The 14,894-nt window shown below is 44.7% G+C and overlaps 1 protein-coding gene across 2 annotated transcripts in view; it reads left to right on the plus strand.

Moving 5' to 3' along the window:
* Positions 1 to 13,460, plus strand: part of ECT2 (epithelial cell transforming 2) — a 61,176-nt gene extending 47,716 nt beyond the window's left edge. For both annotated transcript variants that reach the window (XM_015415256.1, XM_015415257.1), the window contains 3 exons: positions 497 to 604; positions 6,452 to 6,598; positions 13,221 to 13,460. In XM_015415256.1, coding sequence (XP_015270742.1) covers positions 497 to 604; positions 6,452 to 6,598; positions 13,221 to 13,310 — 345 coding nt within the window. In that variant the 3' untranslated portion in view covers positions 13,311 to 13,460. The remainder of the gene's footprint in view (positions 1 to 496; positions 605 to 6,451; positions 6,599 to 13,220) is intronic.
* Positions 13,461 to 14,894: the final 1,434 nt, after the last annotated feature.

Below are 14,894 nucleotides of genomic sequence, written 5' to 3' on the forward strand. Positions count from 1 at the left end.
TTTTTAAAGAGTGTAACTTTAGGTTTTTATTGTAATATCTAAGTGTCCTAATTCTGGTTGTGAACAGCATTGTAAATAGGCTCTCAATAGATCTTCCCCCTTGTAAATGGAAACCCAACACTGCTCACATTCCCTTTTCTAGAATGAAGGGAGCTTATTTTTTGAAACAGTTGTGCTCAGACACACGTGTCCCTCAGGGTGGCAGCAAAGGCCTTAGCTTTAGGGGGAATGCTTTCCGACTTGCTGTCTGAGCAGTCAAATGCTCTGAGGTGGTGATTTTGAAACTGCTGTCTTGTTATACAGGTATAGGTAGCATGCGGTCTGATTTTTAATATATGTAATTTTCTCTCTCTCTCGTTATACATAAGTAGGAAGCAGAGACATTGCACATGAAACTTGAGGATTTTAGTATACCTGAATCTTTGAAATGTGGATCTTAAGTTCAAGATTATTTGCTTTTGTCTGCAAGTTAATTCTTGTTTTTTTCTCTTTGCAGGAAAATCTTATTTATGCTACTGATCCTGATTCTATTGAAGTAAACACAAAAGATATGGACAGTACATTGAGCAGGGCATCCCGGGCCATAAAGAAAACATCCAAAAGGGTGAGGGTTCAATGACTGCATGACTCAAGTTAAGAGCATAAGAGAAGCCATATTGGACCAGGCCAAAACCCAGGTGTCTTCAGGAGGTCCATCAGCAGTGCCCGAACTCCAGAAACCCTCCCACAGTTGTCCCCCAAGCACCAAGAATACAGAGCATCACTGTCCCAGATATAGTGTTCCATCTATACCTTGTGGCTAATAGCCACTCATGGACCTCTGGTCCATATGTATATCCAATCCCCTCTTGAAGCAGTTATGACAACCTAGCCCACTTCTTTACCTCAGAAACAAGATTTTCCCTCCATTTTCCCTTCCCTTTTTGACCGAGCAGCCCCTTCTATCTATTTTCTTCTTTTCTGAAGATCTATGGGTGGTTTCATCCTGTCACATTATTATATTTTGCTGCTGGCTCAGCCCAGGAACTTGAGGGAAGGAGCAAGACTACCCTCATAACTTAAACTTCTGAAATTACACACAAGAGGCTTTTTAAAGTTCAGAAAATAACAAAATGTTTTATTCAACATAGAGGGGGGAAGGTCAGGTGAAATCAGGGTGAAATGTTTGAGGTAAATCAATATTGAACTCTGAGGTAAATCAGTATAGGCACAGGCTACAGTTTTAAGCAACTGAGAGTTTCTTAAACTTTTCACACAGTCTTAGAATCTTCAAGATGAGAGGCTTTGTTTCAGTGTTTCCTAAACACTCCAGTATACTTCTTTGAGTTTAACTGACTTTTCAGGTCTCAGCAGTCTCTAAACACACCAGACCAGGGATCACTCCACTCCTTAGAGCCATCTCCCTTTTTAACTGGGTAGGGAATCTTCACTGGGTGGGAGTCTTCACTGATCTACCCACCCTTCCTTGCTAACCCTCCCAGTTCTTTGCCTCTGTTAAACTGCTCTCTGTCAGAGCTAAACACAAACCCCGTCAAGCACCCAACTCTTCTCTGTCAGGGGCCAGGGCTGGACTTAGACTGAATTCTCTACAAGTCTCTCTCTACTCAGCTGACACTAACCAATCAAATTCCTTTCAGCACCCTGTCACTCAAGGCTCTCTGGCTCTGTGAGGCATTAACCGTTCACAGTCCATTACCTGTTTACACAGCACTTACGATCTTTTAAAGGGCAGTCAGTCACAGCTGTCCATGCTTGTAGCCATCATCACTTCTTGCAGCAGTGAAAAAGTTACCTTTTTTAGGTACTGGGGCAGGATCCATGCAAGCCCTTTGAGAGGAATATGTTTTTGGCCCTTCAGCTCAATAAAAAGGATGCTTTGTGCATATCCCATGCTTCTGAAGAGGAAATGAGAATCCTAGCACAGCAAATGGTTCAGAATTCAAAGTGGCATGTCTGTCCATACATGTAATTTTGTGTTTTGAACAGTAAGCCTAACTTGCAGCTTCGGGCCTGCACACCTGAAGGACACACCTGACTCCCAACCTACTGCCAGACCACTATCATCAGCTTCAGAGGCCCTGCTTTAGGTGCCCCTGTCGTTTGAGGCGAGACAGGTGGCAAACCTTCCCAAAAGGGACTTCTCAGTCGTGGCACTAACGCTATGGAGCAGGGAGGTTCATCTGTCCCTCTCTATGACTGCCTTCCATCAGCAGCTGAAGACTTCTTTGGTTTGTCTGGCATTCCATTCTTGGTTCTCTCTCTATGATTGCCTTCTAACAGCAGCTGAAGACTTCTTTGGTTTGTCTGGCATTCCATTCTTGGTTCTCTCTCTATGATTGCCTTCTAACAGCAGCTGAAGACTTCTTTGGTTTGTCTGGCATTCCATTCTTGGTTCTCTCTCTATGATTGCCTTCTAACAGCAGCTGAAGACTTCTTTGGTTTGTCTGGCATTCCATTCTTGGTTCTCTCTCTATGATTGCCTTCTAACAGCAGCTGAAGACTTCTTTGGTTTGTCTGGCATTCCATTCTTGGTTCTCTCTCTATGATTGCCTTCTAACAGCAGCTGAAGACTTCTTTGGTTTGTCTGGCATTCCATTCTTGGTTCTCTCTCTATGATTGCCTTCTAACAGCAGCTGAAGACTTCTTTGGTTTGTCTGGCATTCCATTCTTGGTTCTCTCTCTATGATTGCCTTCTAACAGCAGCTGAAGACTTCTTTGGTTTGTCTGGCATTCCATTCTTGGTTCTCTCTCTATGATTGCCTTCTAACAGCAGCTGAAGACTTCTTTGGTTTGTCTGGCATTCCATTCTTGGTTCTCTCTCTATGATTGCCTTCTAACAGCAGCTGAAGACTTCTTTGGTTTGTCTGGCATTCCATTCTTGGTTCTCTCTCTATGATTGCCTTCTAACAGCAGCTGAAGACTTCTTTGGTTTGTCTGGCATTCCATTCTTGGTTCTCTCTCTATGATTGCCTTCTAACAGCAGCTGAAGACTTCTTTGGTTTGTCTGGCATTCCATTCTTGGTTCTCTCTCTATGATTGCCTTCTAACAGCAGCTGAAGACTTCTTTGGTTTGTCTGGCATTCCATTCTTGGTTCTCTCTCTATGATTGCCTTCTAACAGCAGCTGAAGACTTCTTTGGTTTGTCTGGCATTCCATTCTTGGTTCTCTCTCTATGATTGCCTTCTAACAGCAGCTGAAGACTTCTTTGGTTTGTCTGGCATTCCATTCTTGGTTCTCTCTCTATGATTGCCTTCTAACAGCAGCTGAAGACTTCTTTGGTTTGTCTGGCATTCCATTCTTGGTTCTCTCTCTATGATTGCCTTCTAACAGCAGCTGAAGACTTCTTTGGTTTGTCTGGCATTCCATTCTTGGTTCTCTCTCTATGATTGCCTTCTAACAGCAGCTGAAGACTTCTTTGGTTTGTCTGGCATTCCATTCTTGGTTCTCTCTCTATGATTGCCTTCTAACAGCAGCTGAAGACTTCTTTGGTTTGTCTGGCATTCCATTCTTGGTTCTCTCTCTATGATTGCCTTCTAACAGCAGCTGAAGACTTCTTTGGTTTGTCTGGCATTCCATTCTTGGTTCTCTCTCTATGATTGCCTTCTAACAGCAGCTGAAGACTTCTTTGGTTTGTCTGGCATTCCATTCTTGGTTCTCTCTCTATGATTGCCTTCTAACAGCAGCTGAAGACTTCTTTGGTTTGTCTGGCATTCCATTCTTGGTTCTCTCTCTATGATTGCCTTCTAACAGCAGCTGAAGACTTCTTTGGTTTGTCTGGCATTCCATTCTTGGTTCTCTCTCTATGATTGCCTTCTAACAGCAGCTGAAGACTTCTTTGGTTTGTCTGGCATTCCATTCTTGGTTCTCTCTCTATGATTGCCTTCTAACAGCAGCTGAAGACTTCTTTGGTTTGTCTGGCATTCCATCCTTGGTTCTCTCTCTATGATTGCCTTCTAACAGCAGCTGAAGACTTCTTTGGTTTGTCTGGCATTCCATCCTTGGTTCTCTCTCTATCATTGCCTTCTGTCAGCAGCTGAAGACTTCTTTGGTTTGTCTGGCATTCCATCCTTGGTTCTCTCTCTATCATTGCCTTCTGTCAGCAGCTGAAGACTTCTTTGGTTTGTCTGGCATTCCATCCTTGGTTCTCTCTCTATCATTGCCTTCTGTCAGCAGCTGAAGACTTCTTTGGTTTGTCTGGCATTCCATCCTTGGTTCTCTCTCTATCATTGCCTTCTGTCAGCAGCTGAAGACTTCTTTGGTTTGTCTGGCATTCCATCCTTGGTTCTCTCTCTATCATTGCCTTCTGTCAGCAGCTGAAGACTTCTTTGGTTTGTCTGGCATTCCATCCTTGGTTCTCTCTCTATCATTGCCTTCTGTCAGCAGCTGAAGACTTCTTTGGTTTGTCTGGCATTCCATCCTTGGTTCTCTCTCTATCATTGCCTTCTGTCAGCAGCTGAAGACTTCTTTGGTTTGTCTGGCATTCCATCCTTGGTTCTCTCTCTATCATTGCCTTCTGTCAGCAGCTGAAGACTTCTTTGGTTTGTCTGGCATTCCATCCTTGGTTCTCTCTCTATCATTGCCTTCTGTCAGCAGCTGAAGACTTCTTTGGTTTGTCTGGCATTCCATCCTTGGTTCTCTCTCTATCATTGCCTTCTGTCAGCAGCTGAAGACTTCTTTGGTTTGTCTGGCATTCCATCCTTGGTTCTCTCTCTATCATTGCCTTCTGTCAGCAGCTGAAGACTTCTTTGGTTTGTCTGGCATTCCATCCTTGGTTCTCTCTCTATCATTGCCTTCTGTCAGCAGCTGAAGACTTCTTTGGTTTGTCTGGCATTCCATCCTTGGTTCTCTCTCTATCATTGCCTTCTGTCAGCAGCTGAAGACTTCTTTGGTTTGTCTGGCATTCCATCCTTGGTTCTCTCTCTATCATTGCCTTCTGTCAGCAGCTGAAGACTTCTTTGGTTTGTCTGGCATTCCATCCTTGGTTCTCTCTCTATCATTGCCTTCTGTCAGCAGCTGAAGACTTCTTTGGTTTGTCTGGCATTCCATCCTTGGTTCTCTCTCTATCATTGCCTTCTGTCAGCAGCTGAAGACTTCTTTGGTTTGTCTGGCATTCCATCCTTGGTTCTCTCTCTATCATTGCCTTCTGTCAGCAGCTGAAGACTTCTTTGGTTTGTCTGGCATTCCATCCTTGGTTCTCTCTCTATCATTGCCTTCTGTCAGCAGCTGAAGACTTCTTTGGTTTGTCTGGCATTCCATCCTTGGTTCTCTCTCTATCATTGCCTTCTGTCAGCAGCTGAAGACTTCTTTGGTTTGTCTGGCATTCCATCCTTGGTTCTCTCTCTATCATTGCCTTCTGTCAGCAGCTGAAGACTTCTTTGGTTTGTCTGGCATTCCATCCTTGGTTCTCTCTCTATCATTGCCTTCTGTCAGCAGCTGAAGACTTCTTTGGTTTGTCTGGCATTCCATCCTTGGTTCTCTCTCTATCATTGCCTTCTGTCAGCAGCTGAAGACTTCTTTGGTTTGTCTGGCATTCCATCCTTGGTTCTCTCTCTATCATTGCCTTCTGTCAGCAGCTGAAGACTTCTTTGGTTTGTCTGGCATTCCATCCTTGGTTCTCTCTCTATCATTGCCTTCTGTCAGCAGCTGAAGACTTCTTTGGTTTGTCTGGCATTCCATCCTTGGTTCTCTCTCTATCATTGCCTTCTGTCAGCAGCTGAAGACTTCTTTGGTTTGTCTGGCATTCCATCCTTGGTTCTCTCTCTATCATTGCCTTCTGTCAGCAGCTGAAGACTTCTTTGGTTTGTCTGGCATTCCATCCTTGGTTCTCTCTCTATCATTGCCTTCTGTCAGCAGCTGAAGACTTCTTTGGTTTGTCTGGCATTCCATCCTTGGTTCTCCTTGACCCTCCCTCCCGTTCACATGTTTGTGTGTTTTGTTCTAAATGTTTTTATATTTTTATATGTGTTTTTAATCTCCTTATTGTTCTTTGCTGCCTTAGGGACACTTAAGTTCGGTGGAAAAGTGACTTTAAAATGGTTAAAATAAACTTTGCAGGGAGCTTTCAGCTGTGGTATGCTGGGTTTTTCCTCTACCCTTTAAGGCTGTTTCATACTACTACTGATAGGCAATTTCCATTTCTGCTGCCGGTGCAAGGAACACTTTAATTTCTTTGGGGAAAAAATAACTCCATAGAAACTGCAGAGGAAAGAGAAATGCAAAGCTGGGACTGACATAGTGCAAACTGAGATGGTTGCTACGTTTCCATGGATAGGCACAGCAAATCACAGTTAAGGCTTGGTTTGAAAACTTAAATCGAAAAGCAGCTCTCAAATGCTACACGGGAATTAAACTCCAGGTTGTGGAGTACAGCCCAGTAGTTAAGTGGTAACCAGCTCAGTTTGAGTGTCTTCTCTGAAGTTTTAATTAATCTCTGTCTCGTCAACTTCTGCAGGTTACCCGAGCATTCTCTTTCTCCAAGACGCCCAAGAGAGCCCTTCGAAGAGCTCTGATGGCACACAGCAGCGTTGAAGGAAAGAGTTTATGCACAACTAGTGAGAATTACTTAGGGGGACGCCAAGCCAGTATGTCGTCACTCGCCGTAAGTTGTCTCGTTTGTGGGCAGATTCAGTATTGAAAGTTTGTGACATTAAATGTCCATTAATCAGCTGTATCAGCTCATCATTGAGTAGCTTGCATTGAGTCAAAAGAAGCCCCGTGACTTTCAGGATGGGACAAGTAAACGATTCAGTAAATATGTCACATTCCTAACTTAAAAACACAGGGAGACAGTAGTTTTAACAACTTAATATCGTCAGCCTCTGTTGTATCAGGGATATTGGAATAAGCTCTAGATTCAGAACCTGTTGAAATGAAAGCTTTACAAAGCTCCAGCATCACTGTATGGACCTTACTTGGCATTGTTCTTCACTGTATCCTGGATAGTGTAGTGTTGGAGTAAGTGTGAGAGTCTTTAGGTTCAACAAACCTAAAGACGACAGTTTGCAGGCTACAAACAACAAACTGTGAGAGTGAATGTAAGAACATAAGACGAGCCCCGTTGTGTCATATCCCTGGTCCTATATTGTGTTTCACACAGTGGCCAACTATTTCCCCTGGAGCGCCAGTGAACAGGACACAGAAGCCAAATCCCTCCCCAATGTTGCCTCCTAGACCTTCCTCTGCATATGGAGGTTTTGTTTATACACTGTGGCTAGTAGCCACCGATGGCCACTACCCTCCATGGATCTCCACAGTCCCCTTTAAAACCCATCAGTGCTCATGGCCATCCCTACATCCTCTAGTAGCAAATCCCACAATTTATTTAGTTATTTATTTATTAAATTTGTATCCCATCCTCCCCGCCATGGCAGGCTCAGGGCGGCTCGCATAATAAAAGCAATAAATATACATTTAAAAACATCCTTCAAACAATTCAATTAGATGGTTCATTAAAACCAACTTACAGTATACTAAGGAGCTAGCAATTGACTTACCGGTATGATATCAAAGACGGCCTCATACATTCTGTAACTTTGCTTGATATTCAGCTCGTTGGTCTTTCTCAGTTTCGGTCGGCAAGCACAGGCTCTCAGTAATGGACCAGGCACCAGGCTTCGGTTGTTATCAACGATGGTAGTGGTGGCGGCTCCTAATCGAAGGCCTGGTGGAAGAGCTCCGTCTTGCAGGCTCTGCGGAACTATAAAAGGTCCCGCAGGGCCCTGATCTCCTCCAGGAGCTCATTCCACCAGTATGGAGCCGCCACCGAAAAAGCTCGGTGGCTTTTTGAGTAAAGGACAACTTTATTTTGTCCATCCCGAATCTAATGTCCATCAAATTGATGGGGGTGCTCCAGAATTTGCCAGATTCTTCAGCCACGAAAAACAACCTGTAAGTGTTCACGTCTCAGTGTGTGCAGGATTTGGGGCCTCTTAGAGTGCAGTAACCTCACAGAACTGCAATTCATAAGTAGGGTGCTTGTCATGATTTGTTTTTTGGCACTTATGGCATTGCTCTGACTTTTGTGGCAAGGAAGGTTTCCACGAGTTAAGAGCTAAGGGACTAGGTGACCGCACTCCTGAAACTGAGCCCCTGCCCCTGCCGCCCACTAGGCCACAGGAGAACCAGTTTTCGAGGCCCTGCCTTTTGCGCCACTGCAGCTCCCCCCCACCATGGGAAGGACGCACAAAGAGCAGGCATCACGTCAAGCGAGATCTCAGTGCCCTCTGTCCTTAAATATACATAAATAGGTCTCTTAAATATACATAAATAGGTTTTAAGAGGCTGAGGGAATTCCTTCTCTCCCTCCTGCTTGGGCCGAGTGCTGTGACGGTTCTCTTGTTTTACTTCGTCCTGTAGCCACTCTTACAGGCGGTTATGGAAGTGGGCTGTACGTTTTGCTGGCACTCTGTGTCCACCTCTCCAGGCCTTCTGTCGTCACTCGAGGTGCCGTGTGGATGGAGCCTGCCGTAGGACTGAATTTCATAATGCCACATTAGGCTTCGCAGGCCAGAGACACAAAAGGAATGTGCTCTCCCTGAGGAAGAGAGGACCTGGCCATGCCAGCACGTCTGTTGGACACAGCCTGGGTTAAACCTTGGCGCTAAATTCACTCTTCTCTGCCGTCGTGCTTTTATCAGGCGGCTCTGAACAAGTCACCTGCTGCGTCGTCTCCTAAATTTCCATTTTGGCAGAAATTGGGTAGGGATTTGTATCCATTGGGCTGGGAACTGGAGCAGCCTGGTGCCACAGGTTAAGCCGTGAGCCGGGAAGTCCCCGGTTCAGTTCCTGCCCTTTGACTCTCCAGGTGGTCACTTGGGTGAGCCCGCCTGCAGCACCCTGTCCTGTCACCGTAACGTGGCCGGCTCCTCTCCCGGTGACACAAACAGCACAATGGGGCCCGTCGCAATGGGTTCCATATACGGGAGCTCTAGATACGTCAAACAATAAAACCTTCCCTATTTGGCCTCCCCAAAGAAATGCCCCCCACCCCACCCCAGGGGAGAAAAGACTTCCTGCAGCTGCTGCTGCTATGGAATCTTGCTGGGATGAGCACAAGCCCTGCAGCTGGCTTTCTGGGTGCTTTTTTTTTTTTAAACCCAGTCTTTATTAGAAAATAGCAAATTTAGAGAAACTCCATTGAAAGAACACAAAGTAAAATACAAAGACGATACAGGCAGAATATAAGCAGCCCCTGCAGCTGTTGGGGAGAAAGCAAGCTACTTGCTTTGCTTTAGTAAAAAGCAGGTATTGCGATCTGGTACCCTCTGTCTGAACCAGGAGAAGAAGAGGCAGCCCCATAAGAGCCAGGCTGAGCCCCAGGAAAACCCTCTGCTTTGCAAGCTCACCTGTGGCCATGAGCCTGCGTCCTGGGAGGCACTTCCTTAACCCCTGGCAGAGGGGAACTGGTCGAGTGGGGAGCCGAATCACGCTCCTCTGCTGGCTTCCATAGCTCTGGCATTTAAAGCTCGATGGCTGTTTCAGAAGCAAAGAAAGAGGAATGCTGCTTTTTCAGATTCTGCAGCTGTAGAATTTGGCCCCTTTTGAGGGTCGGTGGGGAGCCCCCAGACCCTTTTGTGCTCTCCAGCCCTTGGGCTGTTTTTTTTTTTTTTTTAAAGAACTTTGGGTCTAGAGCCAGAGTGTCAAACATAAGGCCCGGGGGCCAGAACTGGCCCGTCCAGGGCTCTTATGCAGCCTGCAAGCCACTAGTGCAAGGGAGGGAACAGGAGACTGCTTGGGAGGAGTGGGCGGAGTCACTCTGTGGCTTCAGCATGGTGGAATAACCTCATCTGCAACAATCCAGCAGCGTGGGAGTGTCTACCCAGTGCTGCAACGCTGGCTTTCCGGTCCACCCATGTGGGTTTTCCTTTGCACCCCCCCCTCCTCCCAGCCCATGGGGACTTGCAGTGAGAATACGACAACTCGGAGCTTACCAACTGCTGTCCTTTATGCAGTTTATGTCTCCAGTACCTGACATTACGTTTTATGGCACACATGGCCCGGCCTGACAAAGTGACATTTATGTCAGATCCGGCCCTCGTAACAAATGAGTTCGTCACCTCTAGTCTAGAGGGTCATGTTGTGTTTCCTTGCATTAGAAGCAGAACCCCGAAGTTCTGAAATTCAGCTTGGCATGTGGGGAAACTGCAACAACCCCCCCCCCCTTTTTGGTAGCTTGCTATTCCTGTACCTCCAAAATTCAGCCTTACATTAACATTTTCCTGAGAGACTGTGGTCGGGAAGTGAGCTAACAATAATCCACAGTGTGATGTAAGCCCCTTACATGGCGCTTGTAATTTGTATTTACAGAATATATAACGTGAAGCCATTTCGAGCCTTCAAAGTGGTGTCCAAACATTAAGTATCATTACTGTGTTTGGTGGGTGGATAAAAGCTGTAGACTGTAACTTCATTTGACGCTCTGAATCTTGAGATACTGATTTAGAGCTAGTTGCTGATATGAGCTGGATTTCCATCCAGGTGTGGTCTAGGTCAATCTGTGCTTCACTCCTGTATCCCACTGTGCCGTTGGATTTGGCCAACCCGCGTTGGCAAGCTGAAGATGTTTTATAACTGGTGTGTGTGTACACTGCCTATAAACTAGCGCTAAAGGCTGAAATGAAGTGTTGGTTATGTGCACCTAAGGATCTCTCCTTGGAGACGGAACTGCTTCAGTATTTGCTTTTCTCAACATAAATGCAACTGGCAGTTTCCAGCTGCACGGCCTTTTTTGTTGAAAACGGACTCTTTTTCCGAAGGTGTGCATTACTTAAATACTGAATTGAGATGATTACAGTCTTCCCGCTACAGTAACATAATCTCTGAAAGAGTAAAATCTCATTCAAGCTGATTCTAAGCATGTCAGGTGGAAGGGTTCAAGGGAAGCCTGTTAATGTGTTGCCCTTGGGAAGTGTGCGCTAGCCGGCTTCTTTGTTTGGCTGGCATAAATGAAGCTTGGAGAGATTCAAGTTGCAAGAGCTTTAAATCTGGGTCTGGTGCAACCTGTGGGTTAATTCTTTACCCTCGTGTCTTTAGATGACTCGCTGCTCTTCGACATTCAGCTTGAGTGGCTCAGTGAAGCGCGTTGTTAGCGTGCACCGTTCCAACTCTGACGGGAGCTCCCAAAGCTCTAGGCCTCGACCTGTGATCTCCGCTTCCCTTGGGCTAGAAGGGCAGGTTGCTTCCAGCCCTGAACGCTTAGACAGCCACTCTTCGGGCAGGCCACGCCCAATCATCACCACCAAGATTGACGAGGGTGGTGAGCACAAGAGCGTTGCCTGAAGTGAGCTCAGTAACCGTCTGTTGAGCACTTTGGGGAAACGCAGTGGCTTCGCTTCCATATGGCGCATGGTCTGTCCATTCCCCTTCAGGTGCTGGGTTATTCTTGGTCTCTGTGCATGGTCTTCTTCCTCACACGAGGCTCATGGTTCATTCTTAAGTTAAAACCTCCAAAGGAAGTTTAGAAAACTAGCTAAGGGCCAAAAGTTAAAAACATAAATAGGTATAGACAAAAGTACACATGTTTATTTCAGAAACATGTAAAAGCTTTGTAGGGGCCCAAAGAAGGCCTCATAAAATAATCAAAGTGACAAATGCACAAAAAGGACAATATTTGACCTGATGCATTTCAGCCCAGAAGGGCCTTCTTCAGAGGTCTAATAGTACAGAATGCAACATGCAACAAAGTCCCTGTTGCACTTGTAAGCAATTGATATAGGACCAAAAATGAAATGTTCCGTTCTGGAATTGAATGACACACAAAAAAATTGTTTGTGGGGCCTTGTGTCAGAAGCAATGGCATATATTGGAGACAGTAATAGTACCAATATGTTCCTTCCAGTTCAGGTCCTAAGAGTACAAGTAAAATCGTCTTAGCAGGGCCAATGTGACATCAATATGCGCCCCTCTAAAGGGACTGCACAAGAGAGATGAAAACAGCTGACTGGTGAGGAGGCTGCTCCCTACCGGCTCAGCTGTTTTGGGCTGTCTTCTGCAGTTTAAAGGGACTGCGCAAGATAGGCCAAAACAGCTGAGTGGTGAGGAGCGAGTTTGGGGGTGGGCTTTTTGTAAACCCCGTTTAAAGGGACTGGGGTCCTTTTCGACGGGGTCTGCAGAGTCATGAACCAATTCAGTTGATGAACAGACCTCCTTGTTCAGTTTGTAGTTCGATTCACAGTTTGGCCACGAACTGAACCGAATTTCCCAGTTTCTGCAAACCCCATTTAAAGGGACTGCGGTCCCTTTCAGTGTGGTCTGCAGGGTCAGATCTCCTGGTTCAGTTCGTGGCTTGGTTCGCAGTTTGGCCATGAACTGAACTGCATTTTCCCAGTTTGTGCCCATCCCTATCCCCAACTCCATTGTCTTGTGTCTGGATTGTAGCAGAAACATTGGTGTTGGTACCACAGGGGATGTAAATGAGATGGTGACCTGCAGAACTCTAATGTTTTGGAGGCAGGGTGGTGGTGGTTAGTTCTAATCTCAATCTTCTCTCTCACTAGACAGAGGTACATTCCTCCGGTGGAAAGAGCATTGCCTTGCACTCTCTTCTATCTTGTGCGAGGGGAATGCTCTGAACTTGCTTCTGCTAAGTGGAACATTATGGTTTGATCTCAGTTGGCACATTACCGGAACTGGTTGTGGGTGATCAAAATGTAGGGCAACAAGTCATGAAGCATGTCAGTATAAAAATTAACACTGGAGGGTTTTTAGCAGTTTAGGAGTCGAAGTTTGGGAGTTCTTTGACCTCCCAGCTAAAGTGGCAATTTGCATGTAGGCTTGAAAATGCTTCTGGGGCAGAATGACCTTGTGCCCTGGTTAAGCTGTGAATGAGGTCTTGTTCCTGTTCAAGCTTGGCTGTGCAGAGAGACCTTTATGTTGGAAAACCTGGGAAGATGTTTATATTGCAAGAACATGAGACTCACAGGGATAAAAGGCTTAGGTGGGAAGTTGCTAACCAGTGTTAAATGCAAATCATGTACCTCTCGGAAGAGGACTGGCTTAAAAGCATTACAATTTTGGACAGCTTTCCAGAACCTCCAGCAGATTCAAATTGGGACAGATTAAAAATTCTCTGAAATCGATCCAAATGTGCAAAACATAGCAAAAAAAAACTAAATTGGAAAAAATGGGGGGTTTTCCTCCCCCCATACAAAAAAAATGTCCCTAAATTCTATTTCTGCCTGCAGGATAAATGTTTAACACTTCTTCTTGGTTTCTTTCAACAGGGCATTCACTCACCTTCCCTGGTCAACCTTCCGTCAGCATTTGAAAAGAGAAGCCATACTTTAAGTCGATCAACAACTCACTTGATATGAAATGGGTGGGAGATGGAGCTGTGACTTAAAAATCGTGACTGACAACCCTGGCCCCAACTGTCCAAGCGACCAGTTACTGACATGAATAGTGGTACTTAGTTAGCACTTAGTGGGCAGTTAGCAAGCTTTTTAGATAACACTAAGCTAATCACCAAGAATTGTCTGATTTGTCCAGAAAACAAATGAGAGGACTGGAACTTGGTATTATGGGTATTATAGATTCCTTTTGCACAGATTACCTTATTACATGATGGAAATATTTTGCTCCGTGTAAAATAAAGAGGTATTGGAACCATTTACTAAATAAATAAAAATAAAATACTTTAGAAGTTGCTAACCGTCGCCTCTGCTGGCCAAGAAAAGTGAAGTTTGCTTTTGAAATGGGCTTTGTATATTATCAGTTGGATTCATTTAACTTAACTAATGCACGGAACAATGTTTAAAATGCTTCAGACTTCCAGTACTTGCATGAAGTCTGCTTTCATAGGCCATTTAAGTAGGTTTGTACAAGCATGACTTTGCTTCTGGCATGGTGACACTGCATTGGTGGTGATGGTTTGATGGAAACATGCAACGTTTTCACCTACGTATAAATTGATCTCACCTCATTTAGCTGCTAGGAATAATTTTGTCCAACAAAATGGCAAAGCCCCCCCCCCCCCCCCCCAATTCTGGGTATAAGCCTTTATGTGCATGCACATTTCTTCAGATTATTGATAATCAGCCTGGAAGCTAGAGAAGGTTGCCAAAAGGAGCTATGAAGCTGTATGCAACAGGCAGAGTTCTTATTTGAATTTGTCATGAAACAACTCTGAGTCCTGTTGCATTTCTTAATTCCTTTGGAATTCAGGGAAGTACATATAACCAAGCAATTCTACAGTTACTAAACCCCCCCCCCCCCCCGGAAAAACAATCACTGTAATTAATTGTATTTATAGTCCTTGAATGGAGATCAATTTTAAAAGCGATCTCCAAAACTTAGTGAAACACTTTTTTTAATATATATACAGACCGTTCATGCACAGATTTTGGTATGAAGATGTAGATCTGACTTCAATATCTATAGCTGCTATTTTTTTATTCATAGGTTTTCATTTAAAAAGTCATCCCATTTTCCCTATTCCTCTATTTTCTTTGTAATTTAAGGTTTCAGAATGTGTTCTATGCTCTAGAAATGAAGTTTCTGCATATCATTAACTTTGTTTCTTGTTGCCTATATTTAGAGATGGGTAGGCGGATGGGACTTTTGATTCTTTTAACTATACAAGCGACTTACTTGTATGTATAAATTGTGCCACTTCTGTATTTTTTACATTCTGTATTGGCAGGAACTTTGTAAATAAACTGAACTGTTGACATTGCTCAGTTTGCTCTTTGACGGCATAACACCATGATTTCTTTTAACCCTCCCCCAAAACCCCAGAAATCACGCTTTAAAATATTATGCATGTTCCATATCCTAGCAACACACAGTCTATTCAGTTGCTGTTGGGGGGGAGTTACCCCATTAGGTTACAGTTTTGTCCCAGTGGGGAACTGGCAAAGGATGGGAGTGTTCATATGTACATTTTAAAATGGGGGATG

Source organism: Gekko japonicus, unplaced genomic scaffold (genome assembly GCF_001447785.1).
Source record: "Gekko japonicus isolate JY-2015 unplaced genomic scaffold, Gekko_japonicus_V1.1 scaffold320, whole genome shotgun sequence".
Classification (NCBI taxonomy): domain Eukaryota; kingdom Metazoa; phylum Chordata; class Lepidosauria; order Squamata; family Gekkonidae; genus Gekko; species Gekko japonicus.